The 25,723-nt window shown below is 41.4% G+C and overlaps 3 protein-coding genes and 1 pseudogene across 6 annotated transcripts in view; all 4 read right to left on the bottom strand.

Moving 5' to 3' along the window:
• Positions 1-3,959, bottom strand: part of LOC115727874 (cysteine-rich receptor-like protein kinase 44) — a 268,503-nt gene extending 264,544 nt beyond the window's left edge. For all 4 annotated transcript variants that reach the window (XM_048276938.1, XM_048276937.1, XM_048276940.1 and 1 more), the window contains exon 1: positions 3,197-3,959. In XM_048276938.1, the coding sequence (XP_048132895.1) occupies positions 3,197-3,959 (763 nt within the window). The remainder of the gene's footprint in view (positions 1-3,196) is intronic.
• A 3,186-nt stretch (positions 3,960-7,145) lies between these two features.
• On the bottom strand, positions 7,146-11,194 carry LOC115727873 (annotated as a pseudogene).
• A 5,228-nt stretch (positions 11,195-16,422) lies between these two features.
• LOC125314304 (cysteine-rich repeat secretory protein 38-like) lies at positions 16,423-17,760 on the bottom strand. The gene is made up of 2 exons (XM_048276266.1): positions 17,663-17,760; positions 16,423-16,804 (listed from the first exon to the last, which is right to left on the bottom strand). Exons 1-2 carry the CDS (start codon positions 17,758-17,760, stop codon positions 16,423-16,425), a joined length of 480 nt encoding a protein of 159 aa, XP_048132223.1.
• A 2,621-nt stretch (positions 17,761-20,381) lies between these two features.
• LOC115727880 (E3 ubiquitin-protein ligase RSL1-like) lies at positions 20,382-21,942 on the bottom strand. Its single transcript, XM_030658191.2, has 2 exons — positions 21,037-21,942; positions 20,382-20,558 (listed from the first exon to the last, which is right to left on the bottom strand). Exons 1-2 carry the CDS (start codon positions 21,864-21,866, stop codon positions 20,486-20,488), a joined length of 903 nt encoding a protein of 300 aa, XP_030514051.1. The 5' UTR covers positions 21,867-21,942; the 3' UTR covers positions 20,382-20,485.
• Positions 21,943-25,723: the final 3,781 nt, after the last annotated feature.

Raw genomic sequence — 25,723 nt, 5'->3', positions numbered from 1 at the left:
ACAAAAGCCTAGAATTGGAATCGTTAAAATCGGCCGTCCAAGTCTGTCTCCAATCCTTTCATCTTGAGGCATTTGATCGATGCTGTAATTGTTCCCATGAACGTAACAATTTGTTGGAGGGTTTAGTCCGCATCTTCTAATGTCATTTTGCTTTTATCTATTTTCCTCACTGTCAATGCGGGATCAATTCTAAGCTTCTATTTATACATTTATTTTTTTTGTGAATCTAAATCAAATTAATTTGATTGAAATAATCGTAAAAATGATAATTTATCATGCATATATAAAAATATACATTTAATAAATAACGTGTTCCAACGTGTCGGAATTCTCTATTTCTTAGAAATAATGTGTCGTTGTGTCATGTCGTGTTGTGTCGTGTGTTGCGCGTCGGTGTCGGTGCTACTTAGGTCACAACGTGTGTAGTTTTGGGCTTTGACGTCGCAAAAGCAAGTTCACAGTAAATGTGTTAGAGAAGCAATAGTTTGAGGTTGTTGGTGGTATTTTCCCAAAAGGAAAAGAAAAAGACAAAAAAGGAAAGATAAAGAAAAAAAATTTCAAAATAATATTAAAACAGTATGTTGCCGACCAGTATCCACATTAGTGCTAGTTGGCCAAAATGGGTCGGATGGACTGAATCGGCACAATTGCAAAAGTTTTAGGACTATATTAACACAATTACAATATGTTTGATACTTTTTTGGTAAGTTTGCCTAAGTGTAACTATGACCCCAATTTTGATATCCAGTTTGCTATTAACCAGTATATTACCCCGGGGGGAGCTATGATGAGGGAGAGATGTGTTTTCTGGTTTTTTCTCGTTTTGACTAGAAATGGGCATATCAACGTATTTCGATTTTCTCGTTCAAGTTTATTGTTCATGTTATGTTGATTCATGCTAATTAAAAGTTTCATGAATGATTGAATGTGGTCGAGCAGCAGCATTACATCTGAAATAAGCAAATCAACTTTGTTTTCTTAGTTTTGCTATTTCCCTGCACTCCTTTGGGAGAAGACGTTAACAAAACATAATGTTATGTTAGCGTGGAGCAACGTAAAAAAATGTCTTTCGGAGATTATATTAGGCCGTGAATAAAGTTATAGAGGAGAGGAGCTAGTAAATAACTTGAATAGCTTGATTTGTACATCATGTCCGATGATGAAGTGACTGCGATCCTGAAATAGATTCTTAAAAAAAATTGACTCTTCAAAGCACACTTCATACATCAAAAGCATGAATTTGAGTATTAACCATTTCGGATCTCTTTCAATTGCTACGTGTTCCATGAATTTTTAGACAACGTCCATGCATCTATAACTCCGATAATTTATTACATCTATAGTCTCTGGTTATATTTTTAAGGAACTTACCTTGAGTTTAGACCTTTCAAAAGCACAAACCAATTTGCACAGTAGCTCGCATCGGCTTACATGTTGTTGATGAGGCATGAAATGGTTTGTGTCGATCCGTCTTGAGCTTCATTTGTTGATGCCTGTGATGAGCATTGAACGGCCGTGGTCGATATTTCTCCACCACTGGCATCTGTCAAATTTGCAGGCTGTGCCGGTGTTGAGATGGTGTCGCCTTGGCTCTCGAACTTTAAATCCACTGGAGCCATCGTAGGCCGTCTTGCTACGTTCTCTTGAACACATAACAGTCCAATGTGAAGGCATCTTAACATTAACCAAACTCACACCGTTCTCTCTCCCACAACACTTAATCCTTATCACAAGATTGATAATCATTCCATAACAACTAAAATGCAGAACAAAAAACAACCAATAAATCCACTTACCAGATGAGACCTTCTGTGGATCACTTCTTCTCCTTCTAATAAAGCAAAACGCGAAGACAATAACCATCACCAAGAGCACTGTCGAACTTGCCACAACGACCACAATTCGTAATGACTTCAAGATACCACCTGCCAACATCAAGCAATGCGTTTAACCTAGTTTGAAGTTGAAATTCATGATTTCTAGCATTTCAGATTATGTTTATGATCATTATTCACTGATTAGTGATCACTAAGTAGTACATTGGAGAAATTACTAAAGTGCAATAATGACTGCGGAAACGAAACTCATGTTGGAAAGATATAACAAGAATATATACGCACCACAAATTACGATGTGAAAAATACATTAAGCTACTCTATGATAACTCTAGGGCAAGTGATACGGATTTCTGTATTTTATCAACCTACCAATTTTTGTCTAGTAAAATTTGGAATATGTGGCATTATTCTTTAAAATTTTAAGTATTTTTGGTGTAATTGATTGCCTTTTCGAATTAAATATCATTACTTTCATGAATTTCTTATGGAAATCAAAGTAAAGACGGTGAAATGGTTTACAGAAACAGATCGGAGCAAGGAATACCCAATGCAAGTTTGCAAATTTCCTGCAGTGTCATTAGACGCTCCCCATGTGCCCATATGGGACCAATAGTTACATGCGGAACAGCATTAGATACACTTTTTATGGCCCTGTTGACCCTAATTAACAACACTACACTAGTAATCAAATCGACCATCCTTTAGTCTTAGGTCATTTTTTTTAATTTTTTTGAATGTTTTATTTTTTACCCCATCCTATGTTATGTTCATAAAAATTTAAACGTAAGAATATGTCTATTTTTTGCCAATAAAAAATATAACATATAAAAAACATGAAGGAATTTCTTATCGAACTTATAAGTAATAAGAGATTTCACAAAAACTCTCTTATTAGGTGATGTTGATTTTTTCATTGATTGCTAATATTAGGTGATGTTGATTTTTTTTATTGATTGTCGATCATTTTAATACGAGGGTCCTATTTATTTCAATACCAAATAGGAGAATTTTGAGAAAACTTATTAGTATGTCTTATTAGAAAGTTCAACCCAAAAGCTTAATGTAGTAGGTGTAGGGCGACCACATGAATATAAAGAACATGTAGAACCCGTTGTCAAGCGATGAGGACAACAATTTCAACATGTCTAACATTGCTAATCAATCCTATTCTGATTAGCTTCATTTTCGGACGATCAGACAACATTAAGGCAAGTTTTGGCTTCTCTTTCCTTTGACAACCAGTTCTAGTCATAATCAAAGATCTCATGCGGGTTCCTATCACCAATATTTCAATTATGGCCTCGTAATTTCTTTGCGACGGAGGCGTGCACCTAACTGCTGAGCAAGAACCAACATACCTGGTGGTGGAGGCGGCACATCTCCCTCCTGCGATGGCGGCGGCGGCAGCGGAAGTGGCACACTGACCTGGTCGAAGAACCGATGATTGGTCTCGTACATGATCATGCAACTTGGCACCATGAACCGTCCTCCTGTGTACCTGACACAGCACTCCTTGATCGTCTCGACCCCTTTCACTAGGCAGCTTGTGCATTGCTGCTCTGTCAAGTCCGGCGTGCACTGCACCACCGCATAGATCATGTCAGGCCCCGCCGATTCGTTCCCCGACGCGTACTTTCTCAACGAGCCGCCACCTGCCGCCTCGGCCCACAGACTGTCCAGGAGCTTCATCATCGCTGCATCGTAAGCGTCCGGGCTTGAGACGTTGTCGGAGGTTCTCGCCACGTACGTTGGTTCTGTGGCGACTGCGCCGAAGAACGAGGCATTCGAGTACCGGATGATGCAGTTTCCGGTGTAGAGGAGTGCCTCCTTCTGGAGGGGGCAGAGGCGGCGCATGTCAGTGGCCAAGGCATCAAGGCAGGCGCGGCAGCTAAAGGCAGTTAAGTCACCGCGGCAGAGGCCAAAGAGGTAGAGGGTTTGGGAGGCGCCGGAGACGGTGGAGGAGGCATTGAAGAAGCCGTAGGAAAGGGACGAGGAGTTGGTGGTGTAGATGGAGGAGAGGAGGGTGGTGAGGGTGGTTTGGTAGGTGCTGCCGGCGGTGAAGTTGCCGGTGGAACCACAGTTGGTAGCTGGGAATTGGGCGTTCATGGTGGAAGCAGACATCAGAACAAGAAGCAAGAAAAGGAGACTAGGAGGATCCATTTTTTCAACAGGGGTGCAAAAAAAAAAAAAAAATTGTGTTCAATAATTCAGCCAAAAAGACAAAACATATACGACACCAACCCGGATAAAAAAAAAAAAAGCTTTTGCTGCAGAGCTATCGCGTTTCTCGAGGGGCAACCTTCGACTCTCGAAAAGCCATCGACTCTTTTTAACTGCCTCTCCTCTCTGTCTCGGGAAAGTATGAAAAAGACAACCAGCGAGAAATTCCTCGAAGAAGTAGAAAAGCAAAGACTCCTTTCCACGAAGTCTGTCTTTACGCAAGGACAACGGAAACGCAACGACAACGCGTGATTTTAGTTTCATGGTTGAGGACCTATGTATCACGAACACAATATAGGACACGTCACTACATGATATGCCGACACGTTTTTTTTCAAAAAATAAAAAATTTCGACACGTTGGGACACGCTATATATTAAATAAATATTTTTTTATATACAAAGATAATTTATTATTTTTATGACATTTTATAAAAATAGAGAATTTACAAAAAAATAAATTTCTACTGTGATTCATCCCGTAATTTAAGCTCAGCCAACCAAGGAAAAAGATAATAAAATAAAAAAGAAAAATGAATCACTTGACCGAAGGATGCTTCCCGAAATGACTTGATGAGACACAGACTGAACTCTCTCTCTCTCTCTCTCTCTCTTGTCATCTTTCGTCTTCCCCGCGCTAATGCCTCTCTCATCTTCATCTTCTCATCTTGCGTTTTCCCAACGATCTCAACCCTCTCTCTGATTTTGTGCTGCCCCACTCTCCCTCACCCGTTACTTTTTGAAAAAGATCGTCGCCCTTCCTCACTCTCTCTTTACTTTTTGGAAAGATCTCGTTCCCCACGCTAACGCTCTCTCTCCTCTCTCATCTTCTCATCTCATCTTGTGTCTTCCCAGTGCTCTCTCTCATCTTGCGTCAACCCCACCTCCCTGTCTCGCGAAGCAAGCGACGGCGACGACGACCTCCGTGATTTTAGCTGCCTCGTCTCTCCTCCTGCGTTCGCTCTCTGCTCGCTCTAGCGCTGAGTGGCGCTGACTCGCTTTCTACTCGTCGCTGCCTCTGCTTCTACCTACAACTCTGCACTCTGTCTTCTCCTCCAGATCCGCGCTTTCCCCACACTCCTTCCTCACCGACTTGCGGTCGCCGGTTCTCTCCTTCATCATCTCTCTCATGTCCAGATCTGTACTTTCCACTCCCTCCTTCCTCTTCGACTCGCGTCTCACCGGCGTTGACGCCGTGTCGGACCTCCGACACGCGTTGACCGCGTGTGGGACGCGTATCGGAGCCTGTCGGACGCGTGTCCGTGTCCGATACGTGTCCGACACTGATGCGGTTGCCTTCTTCACGTGTCGGTTCTTCATAGTTGAGGACACAGATATGCATGAAAAGTGATGAACCAGTTGGCACTTAAAATTATGGAATAGGAGATTTAATTTTTAAGGAATCGTGTCGATTGTTAAATTCCATCTTTTTTTTCAATGTAATTCATGTCGGGTTCGGATCGATCAATCATTTGATGCCGACGGTGGTCAATCGGACCACTTGTTGGAGATACACCTTCGGCCGAAGCTCAATTAGGAACGACTGAAAACTAGCCAGTTAGGTATAGTTCGGTCCGTCCGATTTGGGTGGATCTTGGTTTTTTTTCTAACCCCTAGCGCTAGCAATCCTATGTGTCAAACAGGTGCTGATGTGGATAATCTTTTCTTCTTTTATTTTTCCTTTCGTCGTCTTCGAGCGAGGTACAACTTACTAGATCAGGCGAGGGCGCTTCTCACCTGAGGTCGATGACCTCACCAACCATGGATGAGTTTCGGGGATGGCTAACCCGGTGGGGGGTTAAAGGAAAAAAGGAAAATAAAATAAAGAAAGAAAGAGAAAAAAAAAGAAAAAAACTCAGAAAATGAAAAATTGCAATAATAGTCTATGTTAGCAATGATCATGCCACTTAAGACAGTTGATGCTGACTAAATTGCCACGTCGCCGAATTCTTGCCAAAATTGACAAATCGTTAAAAGGTTTAGGACTAAGTTGGTAAATCATAAAAAGCTTTAAGACTGAATTAATACAACGAAAAAGTTTAGATCTAAATTGACACAATTGAAAAGCTTATACTGAATTAGCTGCCGTACAATAAGACTTTTTATACAATTTTCCCTCCTCAAGTCTCATGAACAGTCAATGTCTTATTAATTGCTAGGCCTAGGAGAACCTTAATTTTGGTAAAATATTGTATCCGAAAAACGTCGGGATTATAGGTTCGATTCTTGCTCGATATAACTGTTTTGGGCTATATCTTAAAAACTAATTCCTTACGATTCTCTCAGCGTGGACATACATATAGATAGTCTTTGACTAAATCGAAAATAGCCTTAGCTTGATGCATAAAAATTGGCTCCATATATCACTTGAGCATTAAGCAAAAAATAGTAATATCTAGGAGTATTTATAGTATAGTTTGAACAGATTTGTGACCTATTTTCTACTCAAACTATAACAACTTCGATTTTTGCTTTGATTGAATACATATTAGCTTTAAGCCTGCCTGAAAATTATGCAGGAAAGTTAATATCTATCAATCTCAAAGTTCATATTTCGAATGTCAAAGAAGAAAGAACAAGTACCTCCATACATCCATAACAAGACGAAAATTGATGCATAAGATGAGGAAAGAAGTAGTCCCATTACACAGGACAGAAACTCAACAAATTAGGTGCAGGAAACTTACATGTGTTATGAAAAGACTAAATAATTGACTAGACCCAAATAAACTGCAGATTTTATAGGTTTTCGAGGATCTACATCGAATCTTCAAAGATGCGATGGTGATCGGATCAAGTGAGATTAAGCCTTAGTTCTGGACCACATATCACATAACTTTTTCGTATGTTGCAATGATTCACATAGAAATTAGGAAAAGAGAATTATCATTACAATGGGATACGATCGGAGAATTGATTCTATGAATAGCAATGGATCTAGAATCTTTGGGTCGGGGAACAAGCTTGTGCTTGATGTTTATGTATGCAAGGCATGACTTTTTCTAAGTACACTTCACTTCCAACCTTCTATGAATCTGGATTTAATCCCAAGCCTTTGAAGCCATATAACTCCTCAAAATGACAAACATCAAGCTACTTTTGGTGATGTGGAAACCACAACAAAGGCAAAAAGCAATGTGCAGGGTACGCTAACAACCCATTTTCTAAGGCAACCGTGGCCCCGTGGGTACGGCTCGGTGATAGAGGCCTCATTTTTTTCAGAACTGGTTCGATTCGCTTCTTGATCTCTCCGCCTCGGATACTCTTGAACTGTAATCCTGCGTGGATGACGCATCAGATACCACGGCCCCGTGAATGAAGAATGCGGGTCTCGACGGCACTTGGAGAGCAACTGAGGGGCTGCTAAGCATGAGGCAAATTGAGGCCATCGTTGGCCGGCTAGCTTCGTTTTCTTGGACACATAGCAGGCCAATGTGGACGCACCTCACAATTCCAGTATTCGAACCAGAAGCTATGGAGGGATCGATGATGTTCGATATTGATCTTTCCCTCCAATTCTTCCAAACCCGCAAAGATCCGACAAACATTGAGCAGATTCATCTCCCAAATACTATGCAAAATGAGAAGGCATGTTCTTATACTCACGTAGCTTATAAGGTCCTCCATGTCATTGCCGATGTGGTGATTGTTCCCGCGACCACTCACAATCTCCAAAACCAGCACTCCGAAACCGTATACATCCGACTTGCCCGAGAACTTTCCGTTCATCTCATACTCTGGCGCCATATATCTGCTATGCATCACAATAAGTTCACCATATTAGCTCTACGGTTTGCTTTGTTGTTTTGCTACTCATTAGCTGTAGGAGATCGTGGCACTTACTCGGTCCCCACGATTCGCTTTGTCTTCGCATGAGTTTGATCCAACTTGAGCAGTCTCGCCGTACCAAAATCTGATATCTTCGGATCCATGTCCGAGTCCAACAAGATGTTGCTGGCTTTGAGGTCCCGATGGATGATACGATGTCGAGATTCTTCGTGTAGGTAACGCATCCCTCGAGCAACACCCATTATTATCTTGTGACACTTATCCCAGTTGAGATTCACACGCTTCCGGGAATCTAGGCATTTTGGTCAAATCACAGTCTATAAGGTGTCCATTAAACATTTGGGAGGATCTGATGTCACAAATGATTACGGAGAAACATACCGAATATGAACTGGTCAAGGCTCGAATTGGGCACAAACTCGTAAATGAGAAGCCGTTCGACTCCTTCCAGGCAGAAGCCTTGGAGCCTGACCAAGTTCCTATGTTGTTGCCTAGCTAGCAACATGACCTCATTCTTAAATTCTACTTCCCCTTGGCTGGAATTGTGCGACATCCGTTTCACTGCGATTTTCAGTCCGTTGGAGAGCTGACCCTGAAATCTCACCAAATTAGATCCTTGTGAGTATCGATTGGTACATTGAAGCATTTCGAAGACTGTCAGATTGATGTCGTCTTTGACTATTTGGTTGCTTAAATATTGAATACAAGGGAGTAGAGGTTGTGCTTTGTTGATTGTTACCATGTAAACAGCACCAAAACCGCCTTGTCCAAGCTTCTTGGAATCAGAGAAGTTATCCGTTGCGGTTCTGATAGTGCTGAAATCAAATTGCAGCGACTCCGCCGTGCTAATTTCAAGCACAACTTCACCTAGAAAGACGAAACGCGGTCATCCAGAGCAAGCATCATTATCTTTTCGTAATGAAAGTTTCGCAAACTTTCGGTATACATAATTGCACCAGCAACCATTACTAATAAACCACAAACCCTCATGAACAGTTGCTGTTCCAATGCAAAAGGATAAGGACTCACCTTTGACACTTTGTCTGGGCTGCTTCTTCTTCCTTTTCACTTTCAGGAGCACGACAACACCGACGACGAGTAGTGCAAAAACACTTGTGACCACCGCAATGATCACTTTCCTCGTTGAATTGCTCTTTCCAACTGCAAGAGCAAAAGCACATTATGTTTATGATCATAGCTCACTGATAACAAAATCGTACCTTGGAGAAATTTCTAAAGCGCCATTACAACTGGGGAAACAGAACTCACGTTGGAAAGATATACCAAAAACAGATACGCACCACAAACTAGGACGCAAAAAATACATCGGGCCCGTTCTCCCATAGCTCAAGGGAAATTTACTCGGATTTCTGAATTTTGCCATCCCACCAGATTTCGTCTAATGGGAATACATCACATTATACTTTAAAATTTAAGTTTCTACGGATAATCGGTTGCCTTTTCGACTTCAATTTTAAGTCTCTGTCTGAAATGACCACTGTGGTAGAGAACAACAATCACAGGATCACAGTGGTCGTCCCCGGGTTGGGTCACCATCTCAGGTGGCGGTGATCGAATCGGTGTCCTTTAGTCTTAGGTCTATTTAAAAAAAAAATAATTATCTGAATATTTTGTTTTTTATTTCATCCTACCTTATGTTCGTCAAAACTTAAAATGTCGGAATATTTTTATTTTTGGGCATTTTGCCAGACCAAAGTATAAGATATAAAAAAAATATGAAGCAATTTCTCATCGGACCTATAAGTAATAAGAGATTTTACAGAAACTCCCTTGATTGGTAATGTTGATCATTTAATACACGGGAACCATTTATTTCAACATCTAATTAGAGAATTTCCATAGAATTTGTTAGATATATCTAACATTGCTAACGAATCTTATTGTGACTAGCTTCATTTATGGACAATCAAACACAATTAAGCCAGTTGCAGTTGAGGTCTGGTGATTGGTGGACGAAGAAGAAGAAAAAGAACAAAAGGGAGAAAAGAGAAAATAATGTAAAAATTTATTAAAAATTGATTTTTTGAAATATTATAAAATTTATCCACGTCGGGGAAGCCGTGCATGCCATGTACGGCAACTAGCGTCCTCGTTAGCAATTTTTAACCAAACGACAAAAAAATATTTTCCAGTATTTTCGGGTCTCAGCCAAATATAGGAAAACATTGTTATTTTCTTGGAAAATGAACATTTTTAATGAATGTCACATTTTTTGCGAAGCAAACGAAACCTAAACATATATTCTTGTTTTCGGAAAATATTGAGCAACCGATACCTTCTTTTTCGCCAAAAAGCATTTATTCAATAAAGATTACATAATTTCGACCAAAAAAAAATAAAGATTACATAATCTACTGAGCATATATCAATAAAAAAAACTCGTGTGGTTTATAGAGCTTGTAGATTTAGCTCACACGGAAAAATTGATTGTGTAAATCTCACCAGAAACCCACATAATTTTATAGAAACAAAAAAGACCCCAACGCTGGTACCTCACTCCTGAACAAGAGCCAACGTACCTGGTGATGGAGGTGGCACATCTGCCTTACGCGATGGCGGTGTCGGTGGTGGCGGCGGCCGCGGTGGAAGTGGCACACTGACCGGGTTGAAGAACTGATTATTGATCCCCCACAGAATCAGGCAACTTGGCACCATGAACCGTCCTCCTGTGAGACTGTCCCAGTCCCTCACCGTCTGGGCGCCTATCAGTAGGCAGTCTGTGCATTGCTGCTCCGTTAGGTCCGGCGTGCACTGTGTCAACGCGTAGATCATGTCAGGCCCTGCTAGTTGGTTCCCGGACGCGTACTTTCTCAGAGAGCCGCCACCTGCCGTCTCGGGCCACAGACTGTTCAGGAGCTTCCACATCGCTGCATCGTATGTGTCCAGGCTTGAGACGTTGCCAGGGGCCCCCGCCACGTAAGTGGGTTCTGTCGTGAGTGCGCCAAAGAACGAGGCGTCCGAGTACCGGATGATGCAGTCCCCGGTATAGAGGAGTGCCTCCTTCTGTAGGGGGCAGAGGCGGCGCATATCGGAGGCCAAGGAATCGAGGCAGGCACGGCAGTCCTCAGGGGTCGAGTCACCGCGGCAGAGGCCAAATACGTATAGGGTTTGGGAAGCGCCGGAGACAGGGGCAGAGGCATTGAAGAAGGCGTAGGAGAGGGACGAGGAGTTGGTGGTGGAGATGGAGGAGAGGAGGGTGGTGAGGGTGGTTTGGTAGGTGCTGTTGGCGGTGAAGTTGCCGGTGGAACCACAGTAGCTCGCCGGGAATTGGGCGTTTGTGGTGGAAGCAAACATGAGAAGGAGCAAGATAAGGAGATTTGGAGGATCCATTTTCTTCTGGTGCGTTTCGAGTCTCTCTTTGATTATGAAAATCGCACGACTCATTAATGCCTCAGCGGGGAAAAATAAAAAAAGGAACACGCACAAACACAAACCTCGTCAACACGGATGACTAAACTTTTGCAGACTTGTCGTGTTTCTCAAGGGGCAACTTTGGGGTCTCGCAAAAGAAGTGTCTTCTTTTACTGCCTATCTGTGTTTTGAAAGTATAATAAGGCGACGGGTGAGAAAGTCGGGTCTCGAGGAAGCATCGACTCAAATAGAAAAGCAAAGACTCCTTTCTACGAAGTATCCGTCGTCTGCGATTATAATGGAAAAGGGATCTCTTTTCTTTTGCAGCTATCATAGAAAAGCATTGATGCCTTCTGTCGAGTCTTTACCGGTAGTGCTAGTGGGAATGGAAAGTAATATGGCAGACCACTGAGGACCAAAGAGTCTCTTGAGCAATTATTCAACATAAAGGATTTCATAAATGAACACCAAAGAATTTGCAAATTGAATGATTGCTGACGAATGGATGAACTGTGTTTCGTTGAGACTTTTTTCTGGTTACATTAATTGAGATTGTAATTTATCGTTTTACGGCATTGGTTTAATAAAGTAAGACATAAATATTCTTAGTAAGTCTACCATGAGTTTGCCTTGTGTGGGCCGAGTTGAGCCTGACCCATGATGAGAGAGATAGGCTAGAAATTCTATAAATAGCGTTCAAGTCTATTCTCTATTCCTAATGAATGCACAAATAACCTCACATCAGGTTTCATGAGGGACAGTCTCCTTGAGCCAATGATACATGGGCCAATAAAGGAGAAGCGCTTGAGTTTTGGATCATCGATAATCCGTATCAAGAATGATGGTTTCTAAATTAGGTGCACGAATCCCTTTTCTCCGTTAAAGTTCTAGATTCTAGTTATGATGATATTGGGGGTCGTTTCCATGGTTTACATTTGGTATTAGAACTTTTGATTTTTTCCCGGTTTCAAAAGTTTTGCTCGATGAACATTGATTTTGGTCACATATTCAGACCCCTCTCATCGGGATGAGCAAAACAATGGGTGGCACGCCTCCGAGGACATCGCCCTGATTCGAGGTGGTGTGCACCGCCCACGCGCTTTTGCGATTGACCGCCTCTGGCATGCGCCGATATTAGCATTTGCTACTTGCCTTTGTCGAATGGCCCCCGCTAATACATTTAGGGAGTCGGCCCCCTCTCGGCGATGTGCATTACCTAAGATAGTAACACATCATATTGACCAAGGTGGACCGATCGAACTAGGAACCGCTCCGACCTGAACCAACCATCTGTTTCGATTTGATTTCTTATTTCATAAAATTGGTATTAGTGATTTCCGATTCGGCTGTTGTTTCTTGGGGGAACAAACTAGATCAATTATTTGTATTTATTATTTCTCAAATGTAAATCCAATAATCCATCGATTTTTTATATTTCTTGAATGGGAACCTAACTTTGGTTAGTATATTAAATTAAAGTTCTTGTTACTCACCCTTGCTAATAATTCACTAGTTCCATGAAGAAGTTCATGTAAAAAGGGATGGAAAGAGAGAGGATAACAATGAGAAATTGTTCAAGAATTGCAAGATAAGATAAGATGGTTTTTTCATCAAAGGAGTTGGAAAGGATAGCTGTTTAGATCAGAAAATCATATTAAGTACTTATTAACACCTAAATTTTGGCTAAGTTACTTTGAAAAATCTACATAAAAAATTAGAGACTAATCTTAGTATTTAATTAAAATTCATATAGTTTGAATTAAATTTCTATATGCATTAACATTTGCATTCAATTGGACCGGCAGTGAAAGTTAGAGCTAAAATTGACACACGGACGGACCAGAGCACAAAAGCTGAATTCGGCAATCAAAGGGAAGCAGGTGCCAAAAATTGCAAGGCCTCAAGGCCTATTTCAAGCTGGAGTTAGCCCATTCGTGTTTAATAAAAAAAATGGCTTTTTAATTAAATGTCAATATCTGACCCAAAAAAATAAATAAATAAATGTCAATTAATTGTAAAAGGCATAATTAGGCCCGCCAAATAAAAAAAAAAAAAAAGCAATCAAGCCCACAATGGGCTGGGACAATTCGACTAGCCCATATAAAGGGCCTAGCCGAATTCTCCAATGAGCATGAGGCTCAATTTAACACAATTTGGTCCTATTGAATTTAATTCAAATTATATTTTGATTTCGGGTTTATTTTGCGGATAATTAAGAATTCCAGGCCCCTGAGTTGCAACGTTTGTGCCTAAAAATAATGATGCTACTATGTCTAGGGTTTGGGGGGACAAAATACAGAAAATTCTGCTTAGAAAATTAGAGAGGAAAACAGCGGGAAGTGTAGTAAAATCCAAGAAGCCTCTCTCGGTCGAAACATCCCCAACGAAGCCTTGCTGCCCCGCACTACTGCTGCCTCTGCTCGGTCATCGTTCACTCCCGTTGCTGCTCCGATGTGACGTCCCAAGTCGTCACCTACTCGCGTTTTTCTCTTAATCTTTTCATATATATTACGTGGCGCATGCGGAAGACCAACAAAAATCACTCATGAGGCCTCATTACACAATCAACAAGGACGCACGGCTATAGGGTGTGGCCTTTAAGGGTTTAACTACCTACACATGTAATAACAAGATCATTCCACATGTACCATAACACCTGATTTTATATATCATTATACCCAGTTAGGTACATCTGAGATCGTCAAACATCAACGTAGGCTACTGGGTGGGTAACAAGAGGTATCCACTCCCAAATACTACCACCATCGCTATCCATATCTATACTACGGTTCCTTCAGAAAAGTGTTGGCTGTGTCACCATCATAAATCCGCCTGTACACGCTAGCCACCATCCATGTCCACTACTCCTCAACACCACCATCACTGGCTAGCTAATATGAAAAACAACATGACAAACAAGAATGAGCAAACAAGCCAGGTCGCAATCCGGACTTTCGTGGAGCGCATCAACGTGTGGATGTCCGTTAGACTCCTAAGACACATGCACGAACTAGTGCACCAACCAAGACTTGTCCTTATTATTGTGTAGTTTTTAAGAGTCATTATTAGTTGAGTCTCTTAAGAGTTGATTCATATTCCGATGTATAGCAAATGCAATGTATACACATGCGTTTGTTCATGTTTTTAGAGTATCTCAAGAGTCATGAATCAAGTCTATAAATAGGTTTATCTTGTAACCATTTTGGTATGGGTGAATCGATTTTAAATATAGAATATTGAAAATCCATCTTCGGTCTCCTCCTCCTTCATGAGCAGAGTTGAGTTGTGAGTTTTTGCGTGAGCCTCACTTTCGATTTATCCCATCAGACATTTCTTCACCATTGGCATCCGTCGGATGTGCAGGCCATGTCGGTGTTGAGATGGTTGCGCTTTGGCTCTGGAGCTTCAAATCCATCGGAGCCATGGTAGGCCGTCTCACTACATTCTCTTGAACACATAACAATGCAATGTGAATGCATCTTAACATTAATCCTCATGCTAAGCTTGATAACACAAAATAATCGATAAATCCACTTACTAGATGTGACCTTCCTTGGATCACTTCTTCTCCTTCTAATAAAGCAAAACACAGGGACAACAACCATCACCAAGAGAACTACCGACTCTGCCATAGAACCACAATTATTTCCTGCCAACATCAAGCAATGCATTTAATCCAGTTTGAAGTCGCAATTCATGATTGGTAGCAGCTCAGATTAGAACAATTCTTTCTATAGCACGGACGTCCAAACATTCGGGAGCACCGGCACATTATGTTTATGATATGGAAACGAAACTCATGTTGCAAAGATATAACAGGAACAAATACGCATCACAAAATACATCACGTCGTTCTATGATAACTCAAGGGGAAGTTATATGGATTTCTGGATTTTGTCAATCTACTGATATCCGTCCAATAAGATTTGGAGTATGTCGCATTATACTGTAAAATTTTATGTATTTAGGGATAATTGATTGCCTTTTCGACTTCAATTTCATTACTTTTCTGAATTTCTTACGGAAATCAGAGTAAAAATAGTGAAATGGTTTACAGAAACAGACTAGAGCAAGAAACAGCCAATGCAATCTTGCAAATCTTCTGCAGGGTAACTAGTTACACTTTCTATATCTCTGTTAACCCTAATTAACGTTACACTTTTGATTCATCAAATACCGGACATGAGAATTTGTCTCTTGCCTTACACAACCACCGTAATCGATGGGACCTTTCACTAGAGTTCCCTGTCCCTTATGGGGAGAAAGTCGAAGGTTCGGGGCTTTCGACAAAATGACTTCAACCTTGGTATTTGCTCATCTTGCTCATTAAGGTTGAGATGGTTCCTCAGCCAATGAAAGAACCAGCGCAACCACCAAGAAGAAACTTGCGGGACACTTCAGAAGCAAAATATACGAGAGCACCATTTTGAAACTTTGATTTCTGACCTGGATTTTGCATCGAGTTGATCAGTGCTAGTGAAAAAACTAGTGTGACCCTAAGGATGGTTGCTATGGATTCTAACCCCAATTGATTTTGATCTCTCTCTCGAGATAAGTACACTATCGGTGTCATAACTTTTGCACGGCATTCACTTGAGTGCTATAATTTTCAAAACGTTTACGTAAGTGCTATAATTTTCAAAAATCGTTTACTTGAGTATCATCGCTAACGTGGACGCCGGAAAAGCTGACCTAGCACTCAAGTGAACGATTTTTGAAAGTTGTGACACTTAAATGAACGATTTTTGAAAGTTATGGCACTCAAGTGAACGTTTTGAAAGTTCTAGCACTCAAATGAACGCCGTACACAAGTTATGGTACTCACGGTGTACTTATCCCCTCTCTCTGTCTCTCTTAGAGGACCATTGTGGTAGAGAGACAACAATCCCGGTAGTTGTCACCGGGTTTGGTCACCATCTCCGGTGACGGTGATCGAATCCATCGTCCTTCATTCTTAGGACTTTTTTTTTATTTGTTTGAATATTTTATTCAGGCGCTGGTGATTGAATCTAGTTCATTTTGATACACGGGTTCCATTCATTTCAAACACCTAATAAGAGAAATTCGATAAAGTTTCTTAGGATGTCTAACATTGCTATTTAATGTTATTCTGACTAGCTTCATTTACAGACGATCACACACAAATAAAGCAAGCTTTAGCCTCTCTTTTCCTTTGACGATGGGTTCTAATCACAATCGAAATATCATGCAGGTTCTCGCAGCTTCGTCATTGCTGCTGCGTAAGTGTATCGGCTCGAGACATTGTCGGAGGTTCTCGCCACGTACATGAGGTCTGTCACGACTGCGCCGAAGAACGAGGCGTCTGAGTTCCGGATGATGCAGCTCCCAGTGTAGAGGAGTGCCTTCTTCTGGAAGGGGCAGAGGCGGCTGATGTCAGAGGCCAAGACATCAAGGCAGGCGCGGCAGCTCTTGGCGGTTAAGTCACCGTGGCAGAGGCCAAAGACGTAGAAGGTTTGGGAGGCGCCGGAGACGGCGGTGGAGGCATTGAAGAAGCCGTAGGAGAGGGACAAGGGGTTGGTGGTGGAGATGGAGGAGAGGAGGGTGGTCAGGGTGGTTTGGTAGGTGCTGTCGCCGGTGAAGTTGCCGGTGGAACCACAGTAGGTAGCTGGGAATTTGGAGGATCCATTTTTTTTTTTTTTTTGGTGCTTCGAGTCTCTCTTTGATAGAAATATTACTCAACAGGCTCGTTCCCTAGTTAACATGACTACCGTGATGGATAGGGTGCAAAACAAAATGTGTCGCATTCACTTTAGTTTGAATGCACATTATTTTATTAGATATTTAAAAAAAAATCCTTTGTATTTTACGTTTAGATTGACATCTTACTTCAATATTTGAAAGTTGTGAAGACATTGAGTTGAGTTTTGAATTGACATTGGTATATTGAGATTAAAAAAAAAAAAAAAGTTACAGAATGCAAGGTTAGAGTCATCATCAATCCACCTCGCTAATTTAAAGAGTATTGCCGTACATCTAACGAATTTGACTTTAAAAATCTCAAGAAATTAAATTTGTTGAAATATCTTATGATAACTAATATCGCGTTACTAATAATTCAGCGAAAAGAGAAAAACATATACTACACCAACCCAGTCTACATGGACACCACGTGACCTATTTTTTTTAAATCATCACATAATTAAGTTAAAAATAAATGACACGTAATTAGTTGGCCGGAAATTTCTCGCCGTTGGCAATTAAGTGATTGTTTTTTCTCTGATTTGGCACTTAAGTGAGCCGGCAAAAAATATTGGTCCTCACTTGAGGGTCGTAAACAAATATTGACACTTGAGGTGTCCTTCTACCCTTCTTTCTATATGAAAAGTTAGTAACTCTATAAATTTAAAAGTAAATGCTTTCAAGGAATAGGTGCAACAAGAGTTCTAGGGTAATATCTCAAGTTCCACTTAGCTTCCGCTGTACCCTCCTGTTCCAGGACTTCCATCTCCGATTCTGCCCAATCTAGATGAATCCGACCGTTTTGTTAGTAAATCAGCCTCCACAATGCCAAGTAAACACATTACCGCCTCCGCACGGAATCCACCACTTCCTCTAGACATAAAAATTGCTAATGATAATGTATCAAACATTTACTATCAAATGATTTATACCTAATACGTAATCCCATCGATATATATAGACATAGTTGCACAATTGTGATTCTAGAGGTGGCTCTAACACGGTCAAGAGATGGCTCTCACAACGTAGCACTGTTGTTATTGGCCAACACTATCACCTAGAGGGGGTGAATATGCTACGTCCACTCTTCCACACTAATAGCCTACTGGTTGGATTACACAAATTAATCAAATTAGAGATTATAGTAACATGTGATAGCTTATACTCAATCACTTCAATTTAGAAACGAGTGTTGCTTCTATCCAAAGTTTTCTCACTCTATGCACTTTTGAACACTGCACAACACCCTTCAAAAAATTACTTAGAATATGTATAGGTCTCTCGAAATATGGATGTCGAACTCTTGATCTTACTCACTCTACGTGCCTTGTGCTCCTTATAAACTTCTCGACATCCAAGCTTCCCATTGGATAGAATCATCTCAAGGATCAATCTCCAAACTAGCCATTGATAAATAAAGACAACGTAGCCATTGAGGTTGAAGCATCAGAGATTTGAGAGAATTTGCTTGCCCATACAATCAAATCCTTGAATCCAGAAATCGAGTTGAGAAATCTGGTTTTTGAAAATATTTTACTTGTTAAAAGTTTGAACATACATGCCCATTAAATCGTAGCCTAGGAGTAGAGAATTAAATTGAGCTAACTAGAAGGGATACTTCAACGATGTTAACTTGAAGGTAGGTACGCAACTGTTGATCAATACAAGCATGATGGCATTATTTAAAGAGGGCCCAGTGACAATCATAGGAGCGTCGGTGTTTTAGGATTCTTCTTCCATTGGAAAAAAATTGATCGATATGCATGTAAGCAGTAAGCTATAAAACCATGAAGAATATACTTTATTGTTATTTCTTATATGTATTTAAAATTTAAATGGTAGATAGTGATTTATGGAAAAACATTAGCAGGAAAATTTGTTATGCATACGGCCTTTATGTGTGGAAAGATAAAGTCCTATATACAAAGAAAAATAAAATGAATTTATCAACTTTGGAAGCTCTCACGACATTTGCCAAGAGTAAAAGAATTGCTTGACTGGTCGAGAGCAATTTTTGGAATTGCTTTCCTGTTGAGAGTTATTTTCTCCAATAGTCCTCTTCTTCACATTAGGCATGATCGGACGGAACCAATTCTTGCAAAAAATCAATGAGTCTTGTAGTCAACCATTTCTACAATTTTCGCAGTCAAGCCGCACCGTGTGTCTTTCATAATCTGTCGACTAGCACTGAACATGGACTTTGATGGTACCATATACCTCGTGGGGTCAGGAAGTCGCGACGAACATAAATTTTAAGTAAAAATATCAACAGTTGAAGACAGTACTAGAACCATAACTTCTTTCCTGTTATGCAGACGAGGACTGTGATTTTTAATTCGTATAGGTCATAAGAAGGCTAAATCGAAAAGGATTGAAGCTATAAGGAGGAAAAGAAAAGTCTTCTTAGCTTCACCCAGAAGAGTTCTAGTGCTGAAAAATGAAAAAGCCATCTCAAAAAGATAATTAAATGTAGTAGCAGACACAGAAAAGATTCCTTCTCTTAAAGGCCAGCATACACCTTTTAAATTATGTTTACTTTGGATTTTTGATGATCTTGACTGATGACATTCATGTATCTTAGATCATAAGTAATATTGGGCGAGAGCCTTCAAACACAATATCAAATAAAGTTGTTTTTCTGAGACTGGGGTAGAATGCAAACCGATCTTACTGATGCTCTTTCTGGTCTACCTTGGCCTTGGGATATTGAGATGCCATGAAATTGGACCTGGTGAAAAGAGGAGGCATAAGCAATTTCCAGTGTGAATGGTATATTGTAGTCAAGAAAGTATTTTTTATTTCTTTCTGCCAACTAGTCAACAAAAGGCATAAGCTCAGCAACTTCTGCTGAAAGGAGTAGCCACTTTATATATTCTCTTTTTTATTGGGTACATTCTAGTTGAAGGCAAACGAGTATTTTTTATCAATGAGTAGAATACTTAAAAACAGTACGTACAATATTTTTGGAGACAACATGTTGAGGCGGGGCCAGAATGACCGTCGTTCAAACCCCGACAAAAGGAATCCGAATGTCTTAAAGATAGCACAATTCTTATCAATACTCAGATGCAATGGCAGATCTTAGGAACATCGGCAGAGCGTTCATACTCTCATTTACTTCTTTTGTTTCATGGACGAGCAAATAATTCTACTTTGTGTCTATAGAAACACTTTAAGCAACAATCAACTCTCAAAAAGCATAAGGGACAATCTATTTTGATGATCAAAGAAGCCACAGGATTGAAGTGTGAAAGCATTCTAAAGCCATATCGAATAGACACACCCACTGATAAATTGAGAAGTAATTGTGGCTATTACTTGTATTGAATAATCTTGCGGTGACAATCTTGGAAGAAAAGATTGACAGGTGATGGGAAGCTCAAACATGAACAACACACACTGGGAAAAAAGCATAGAGCCGTTTTAATCCATGTACTATATGTTCCTTCACCAAAAAACATTGATTGCATCGCTACTTTACTTCACCACAAATTCTTATCAACGATAAATACAGATGCAACTGATCATATTACATGGTTAGGCCTTTCTTCCTGTGCCTTTCGCTGCTCAGTTTCTTGTGCAACCACCATGAAAATGAGTCCATTCTGATCCACATCCATAGCAAAACTGAAACTGGCACCTGCAATTGCAAGCCACTGAGGAACAACTGAACATTCACAAACTCAGGTACCACTAACTTTGCCGGAGGATTTACAATAAAACACTAAGCAGCGCGATTTTCACTACTAGTGATAGACAGAATTGGCCAGTGTACCTTTGACAATCACAGATAAAGCCCGATGAATATAAAAGCTGTCTTGTGTCTAATTATCAAAGTACGTACTGGCCATTGCCTAGTCATGCAACTTTCACACTGTTTTCAAAAGTATTTTAACCACCACTACAGTTTGACGAAATACGCTGAGACAATGTACTTGAATTACATTGTGATGGAGGCCATGATCGACAACAATTCCTCTGAAAATTGGAAGATACCCTCTAATTTGTGTTTCACCAATTACACCCAAGCAACAACTCTTTGGCATATACAGGATTTCAAAAATATCTCAACAAAGATTCGTTAGCAAGTGATTCTTTTCAGTGAACGTATCACAAACCTGCAAGTGATGTGAGCACAACCCAGAGTCCTCTCCACGTAAAATTTGCATTTAGGGCATCTTCCCCATTTCTTCTCCTTTGCAAGCTCCCTTACAATGAGATCTTCACTCCCCCTCTCATCCTCATTCAGCGACTGAAACTCTTCGCAAGACATGCTGACGTGCCACGGCACGGAACACTCGGCGCAGAACAACCTATGGCAATATGGACATTCGCTCTCTCTAATCACCTGCCCTCCCTCATAGTCCTTGATCAAAAGGGCTGAGCAGTCGTTGAAAGGGCAGTAGAACTTCTGCGAGTTGAGAAACATCGCCTCGCACAGCGACTTGTCCCACATGTGGAGGACATTCTCAGGGAGGATTTGCCTGCAGGAATCAATCTGTAGGACACCCCCACACTCCAGTCCTGGGCATTTGATGGTGGTGACACTGTCCAGGACTTTGGTCTCCACATGCCTGCTTATGCAGAGAGAGCAAAAGTTGTGAGAACACACGGTCCCGGTCCTGAACATTTCTTTGGGCTCTTTTCTCTCTGCACAAATCTCACAGAAGCTCTCTGATGACTGGCCACCATCTTTCTGAACACCAATCTCAACCGGGTCTATGATTTTCATCTGACTTCTGCTCGGGTTTGCCTCAGTCACAACCACAAAAGACGAGGAAGACCCAGCATTTCTTTCTGAAGGATTCATATTCATCACCCAGGAGACTTCTAAAACCTCCTGAAGCTGCAACTCATGCGCATATTCAGAATCTGATACTTGAGGAACATCAAACAATAATGATAAGAACAGATCATCTTGCGAAATAAGATCCAAGTGCCTCTCCATCTTTCGAGTTTCCTTTCTTTGAATGTGCTTGTTTTGTGGCTTGTTGGTCTTTTGAAGGTCGCTTTGGTTGTTTTGATATCAAAAGATGCAGTGTACTGTGCACGAAACCTTAGCGTTGAAGGCGCTTTGAGTGATTGGGACTTTAATTCCTTCTTCTGGAGCTTTTCTTGTTAAATTTTTTTTTTTTTTTTGGATAGTGCTATCATTTTTGTAAAGCGAAAAAGATTTTAGCAAGCTAGCTTTGCTTGGGTCAAGTCAAGATGAAGGATATGGCTCTCAATTCAAACTCAAAATAGAAGATCCTAAAGTTATATCTTTTCATATCTTCATTTGCCTTTCAATCATATTTTCCCGCATTTTTAACTCTGATCAAATTTCAACCTAACCATTAGATGATGGCGTGACTTCCGGGGTGCATGACAACTATTCTATTCAAGAAATAGATTTCTAGTTAGAAATAAATTTTTCTATTTCTGCTTCTGGATGAGTTTTTGAGCAGAAAATGCGTTTGATAATGACGTAAAATTTCTGATCATGGAACAAAAGTTCGTTTGACAACCGTCGAAAATTTATACTTTTAAAAATTATTATTTATTATTTAAAAATAAAAACTATTATTTATTTTTACTTCGGCTGTGTCGGTGGTTGCAGTGGCGGCGGTCGATGGAGATTAGCTGTGGTTGGCGGTGTCACGCCCCAATCCTCGGGTATGCAATAGCCCTACCAATGTGCCTCAGGTCAATAAGGACGATGTCCTAGGCACGTCATTGACCCATACATTTTATCGTTTTATTGAGCACATGCGGAAACGTACAACTCCCAAACAACAATTTAAACAACGGGGATAACAGGGTAAGACATCACAACAATCAAATCATGACGGCTTAGCAAAGTGCACTTTTTATTTAATTATTTTTGTTAACCCAAAGAAGTGAAATATCTACATGCCCATTCATCGAGCCACTTTTTACAACTCTCGGAGGTACCATTCCGAGATTAACACGACTCCCAAACTACTCCAATAAGGTCCACGTCCACTTTCGGTTCTCCACGGGTAAGGGCCCGAAAATGGTTAGCAATAACGAGGTGAGATATGAATCTCAATGAGTCAAAGCTTAAGCCTGGCTAGGGCGTTGATTCACTCAAGACACCCTACCAACCAGCACAGTTTACAAGCATATAATATCAACCACATGCAAGCCGACTAGCCGCAATCCACACATAATGTAATGTTCGACTCGACTCAACAATCACATCAAACAATTCACTAACAAAGCATCACATTAACTTGCATGCACATGATACCACACGAAATCCATTTATTATCGGGTGACCCACATGGCTAGTGTGGCCCAAACATTACGACTGGTAGTGTTTACTGGCGGGACCATGCATCGTCCCTTATTTCCGGGGACGGCACGACATAGCATAAAGCATTCCAAAAGGAGCATTGGTTCGTCACAATTTGTGACTGGCATCCAACAATCCGTATAATCCGCACGACCGGCACAGGCATGGATTGACGAGCATATAATAAGTCGTGTGATTCCGTACGACTGGTACGGGCACGGATTGACGAGCATATAATAAGTCGTGTGATTCCGTACGACTAGCACGATATGAACTTGTAGGATGCCGTACGACTAGCACGGCATAATCTCATCATATGACCACACAAGCATACCGTACAATCATCCAATTCTTATCTTTGGCATTTAGTCAAATGCTCACACGGTAATGCTTAAAGACTCGGCCTAAGGCCATTTTCATGCTTAAATATGCGATTTGATCCACACGTCGTCACATGAATGCACAATTTATTCACTGGACTTTGTATTTGATACGGGATGATTAATCCCATACATACATACATACATACATACATACATACACCACATCAGTGCACTCAATGATCAATCAATAATCACCCATCAATCCATCGTTAATAATAATTAATTATTCCGGTTACGCTTAATTGGCCCGACATTAATTAATTAATTCAATTACACTTAATTGAGTCCATCTTAAACAATGAACCCGTCAATTAACGGCCCACTAGACTCCAGCTAAATAACACACTCGCGATCGGTCATCACTGTCAATCCATTAAATACAATCTAAAAACAACTAGCCACTGTCTATTTTATCCAACCAGAGTTAACTTAACTAATTGTGATCACCTAACCTAACCAGGATTACTAACCTAATCCGACCACAGTTAATTAACTAATCTATGATTAAAACTAATTAATCTATCCCTAAACATAATTAACGGCCTCGCTGAGAGTTACGGGTTAATTCACCGAGTAATCGACGTTCGGTGATAACTCGGGCGTGGCGGCGACAACGATGACAACGGCGGGTTCTTGGCTACGGCATGGGTTGGCTCGGGCCTACGGCAGCTGATGGTTTCAAGTGGAATCCACGGGCTTGGATCGCGGGGTGCGACCTCGAGTTGGGCTCACGGACGGAGGGTCTCGGTTGTGGGTTCCTCGGGTTGGGGTTTTCGGGTGACCAGAGCTCAGGCGACCGGCGGGTTGACAGGCGGCACACGGAGGGCTAGGGGCGACGGACTGAATGACGACCAGCGGCGCGGATGTAGGCGTCGGGCTGGTGGCATCGCAATACAAGGCCTAGAGGGAAGGGGGAGCTCTCGGGTCTCTCGGGCCTCGCATGGCTGGACAAACGGCAGAAAGAGGTGGCGCGGCGAGCTGGGTAGTCGGCAGTAGTTGGGTGGCGACGGAGCGGCGATGACTGATGGCGAGGTGTGGTGGTGGCTGGGTGGGTGGTTAGATGAGCAGGAGGAGGGGATGAGATATAGAGGGGTTCCGGTTAGGTCCGTTCCTGGCAGACGAAGAGCGAACTCGGCGAGCGGTCGGGGCGACGGCGAGGCAGCTCGGCGATCGGCGATAGAGGTGGACGGCCGGTGGTTGGCGGTGTAGGTGGGGTCGGCGTCGGGCGTGCACAGACGAAAGGGGGGAGGAAGAAGAGAAGGGGGTCGTCGGGTAAGGGGAGGGGGAAAGGAGAGAGAGAGCGCCGCGGGGCTTGTTGGGGGGCGCAGAAGAGAGACAATGATGTGGCTGATGGAGTGATGGTGATGTGATGGAGGCGGGAAAAGTTGCCACAAGATGGGGTAAAAGAGAGAGGTCGGCAAGTTGGGGGTGAGAGAAGAGAGGAGAGAGAAAAAAAAAAGGTGATGGTGATGGATAGAAGAAAAGATAAGCGAGGCTTACAAGTGGTCAAATTAAATTTGAATTATTTTGATTTCTAGTACATAAAGGCAATGACATTTTGGTCAATTGACATCTTAAGACTGATTGTATATTAGGCACAATCGATTGAGGGTAATTTTGTATTTACACATTTAAGACTCGCTCAGGGCTAGATTCAGGAGCAAAGAGTCTCGGTACTATAACTCGACGACTTGATTATTTTAGCTTGACTTTCTCTTACCGACATATCAAAATAATCCATTTTTTTTTGTAAGGAAGAACAATTCATTTTTTTTTTTTGACGAGGTTCTGCGCGGTCGGTGAGCTTCGCTCAACACAACGGCGGAGCACGACTAATCCTCGGGAGAGGCTAGCGTAGGAGCCCACCACCACAACCCCCCACTTAAGACACCGGCGCTAAGGAGTTTTGAACCCATGATCTCTCGTAAAAGGAACTGAACTCAAACCAACTCGACCACCAATCAGTGGGTAGAACAATCCAATTTTTGTCCCTTAAATCTTCAAGAATCCAAATTTATTTTCCAAACTGGAATTCGTGATTCAAATCCATCAAATCCATTTTTCTTACGTAAGTAGAAATTTTGGGACGTCATAGGCGGCAACCGGCAATGGTTGCGGCAATTG

This window comes from Rhodamnia argentea, chromosome 3 (genome assembly GCF_020921035.1).
Source record: "Rhodamnia argentea isolate NSW1041297 chromosome 3, ASM2092103v1, whole genome shotgun sequence".
Lineage (NCBI taxonomy): Eukaryota > Viridiplantae > Streptophyta > Magnoliopsida > Myrtales > Myrtaceae > Rhodamnia > Rhodamnia argentea.
Note: the sequence above shows the minus strand (reverse complement) of the source record. Positions and strands in the feature narration are given on the sequence as shown.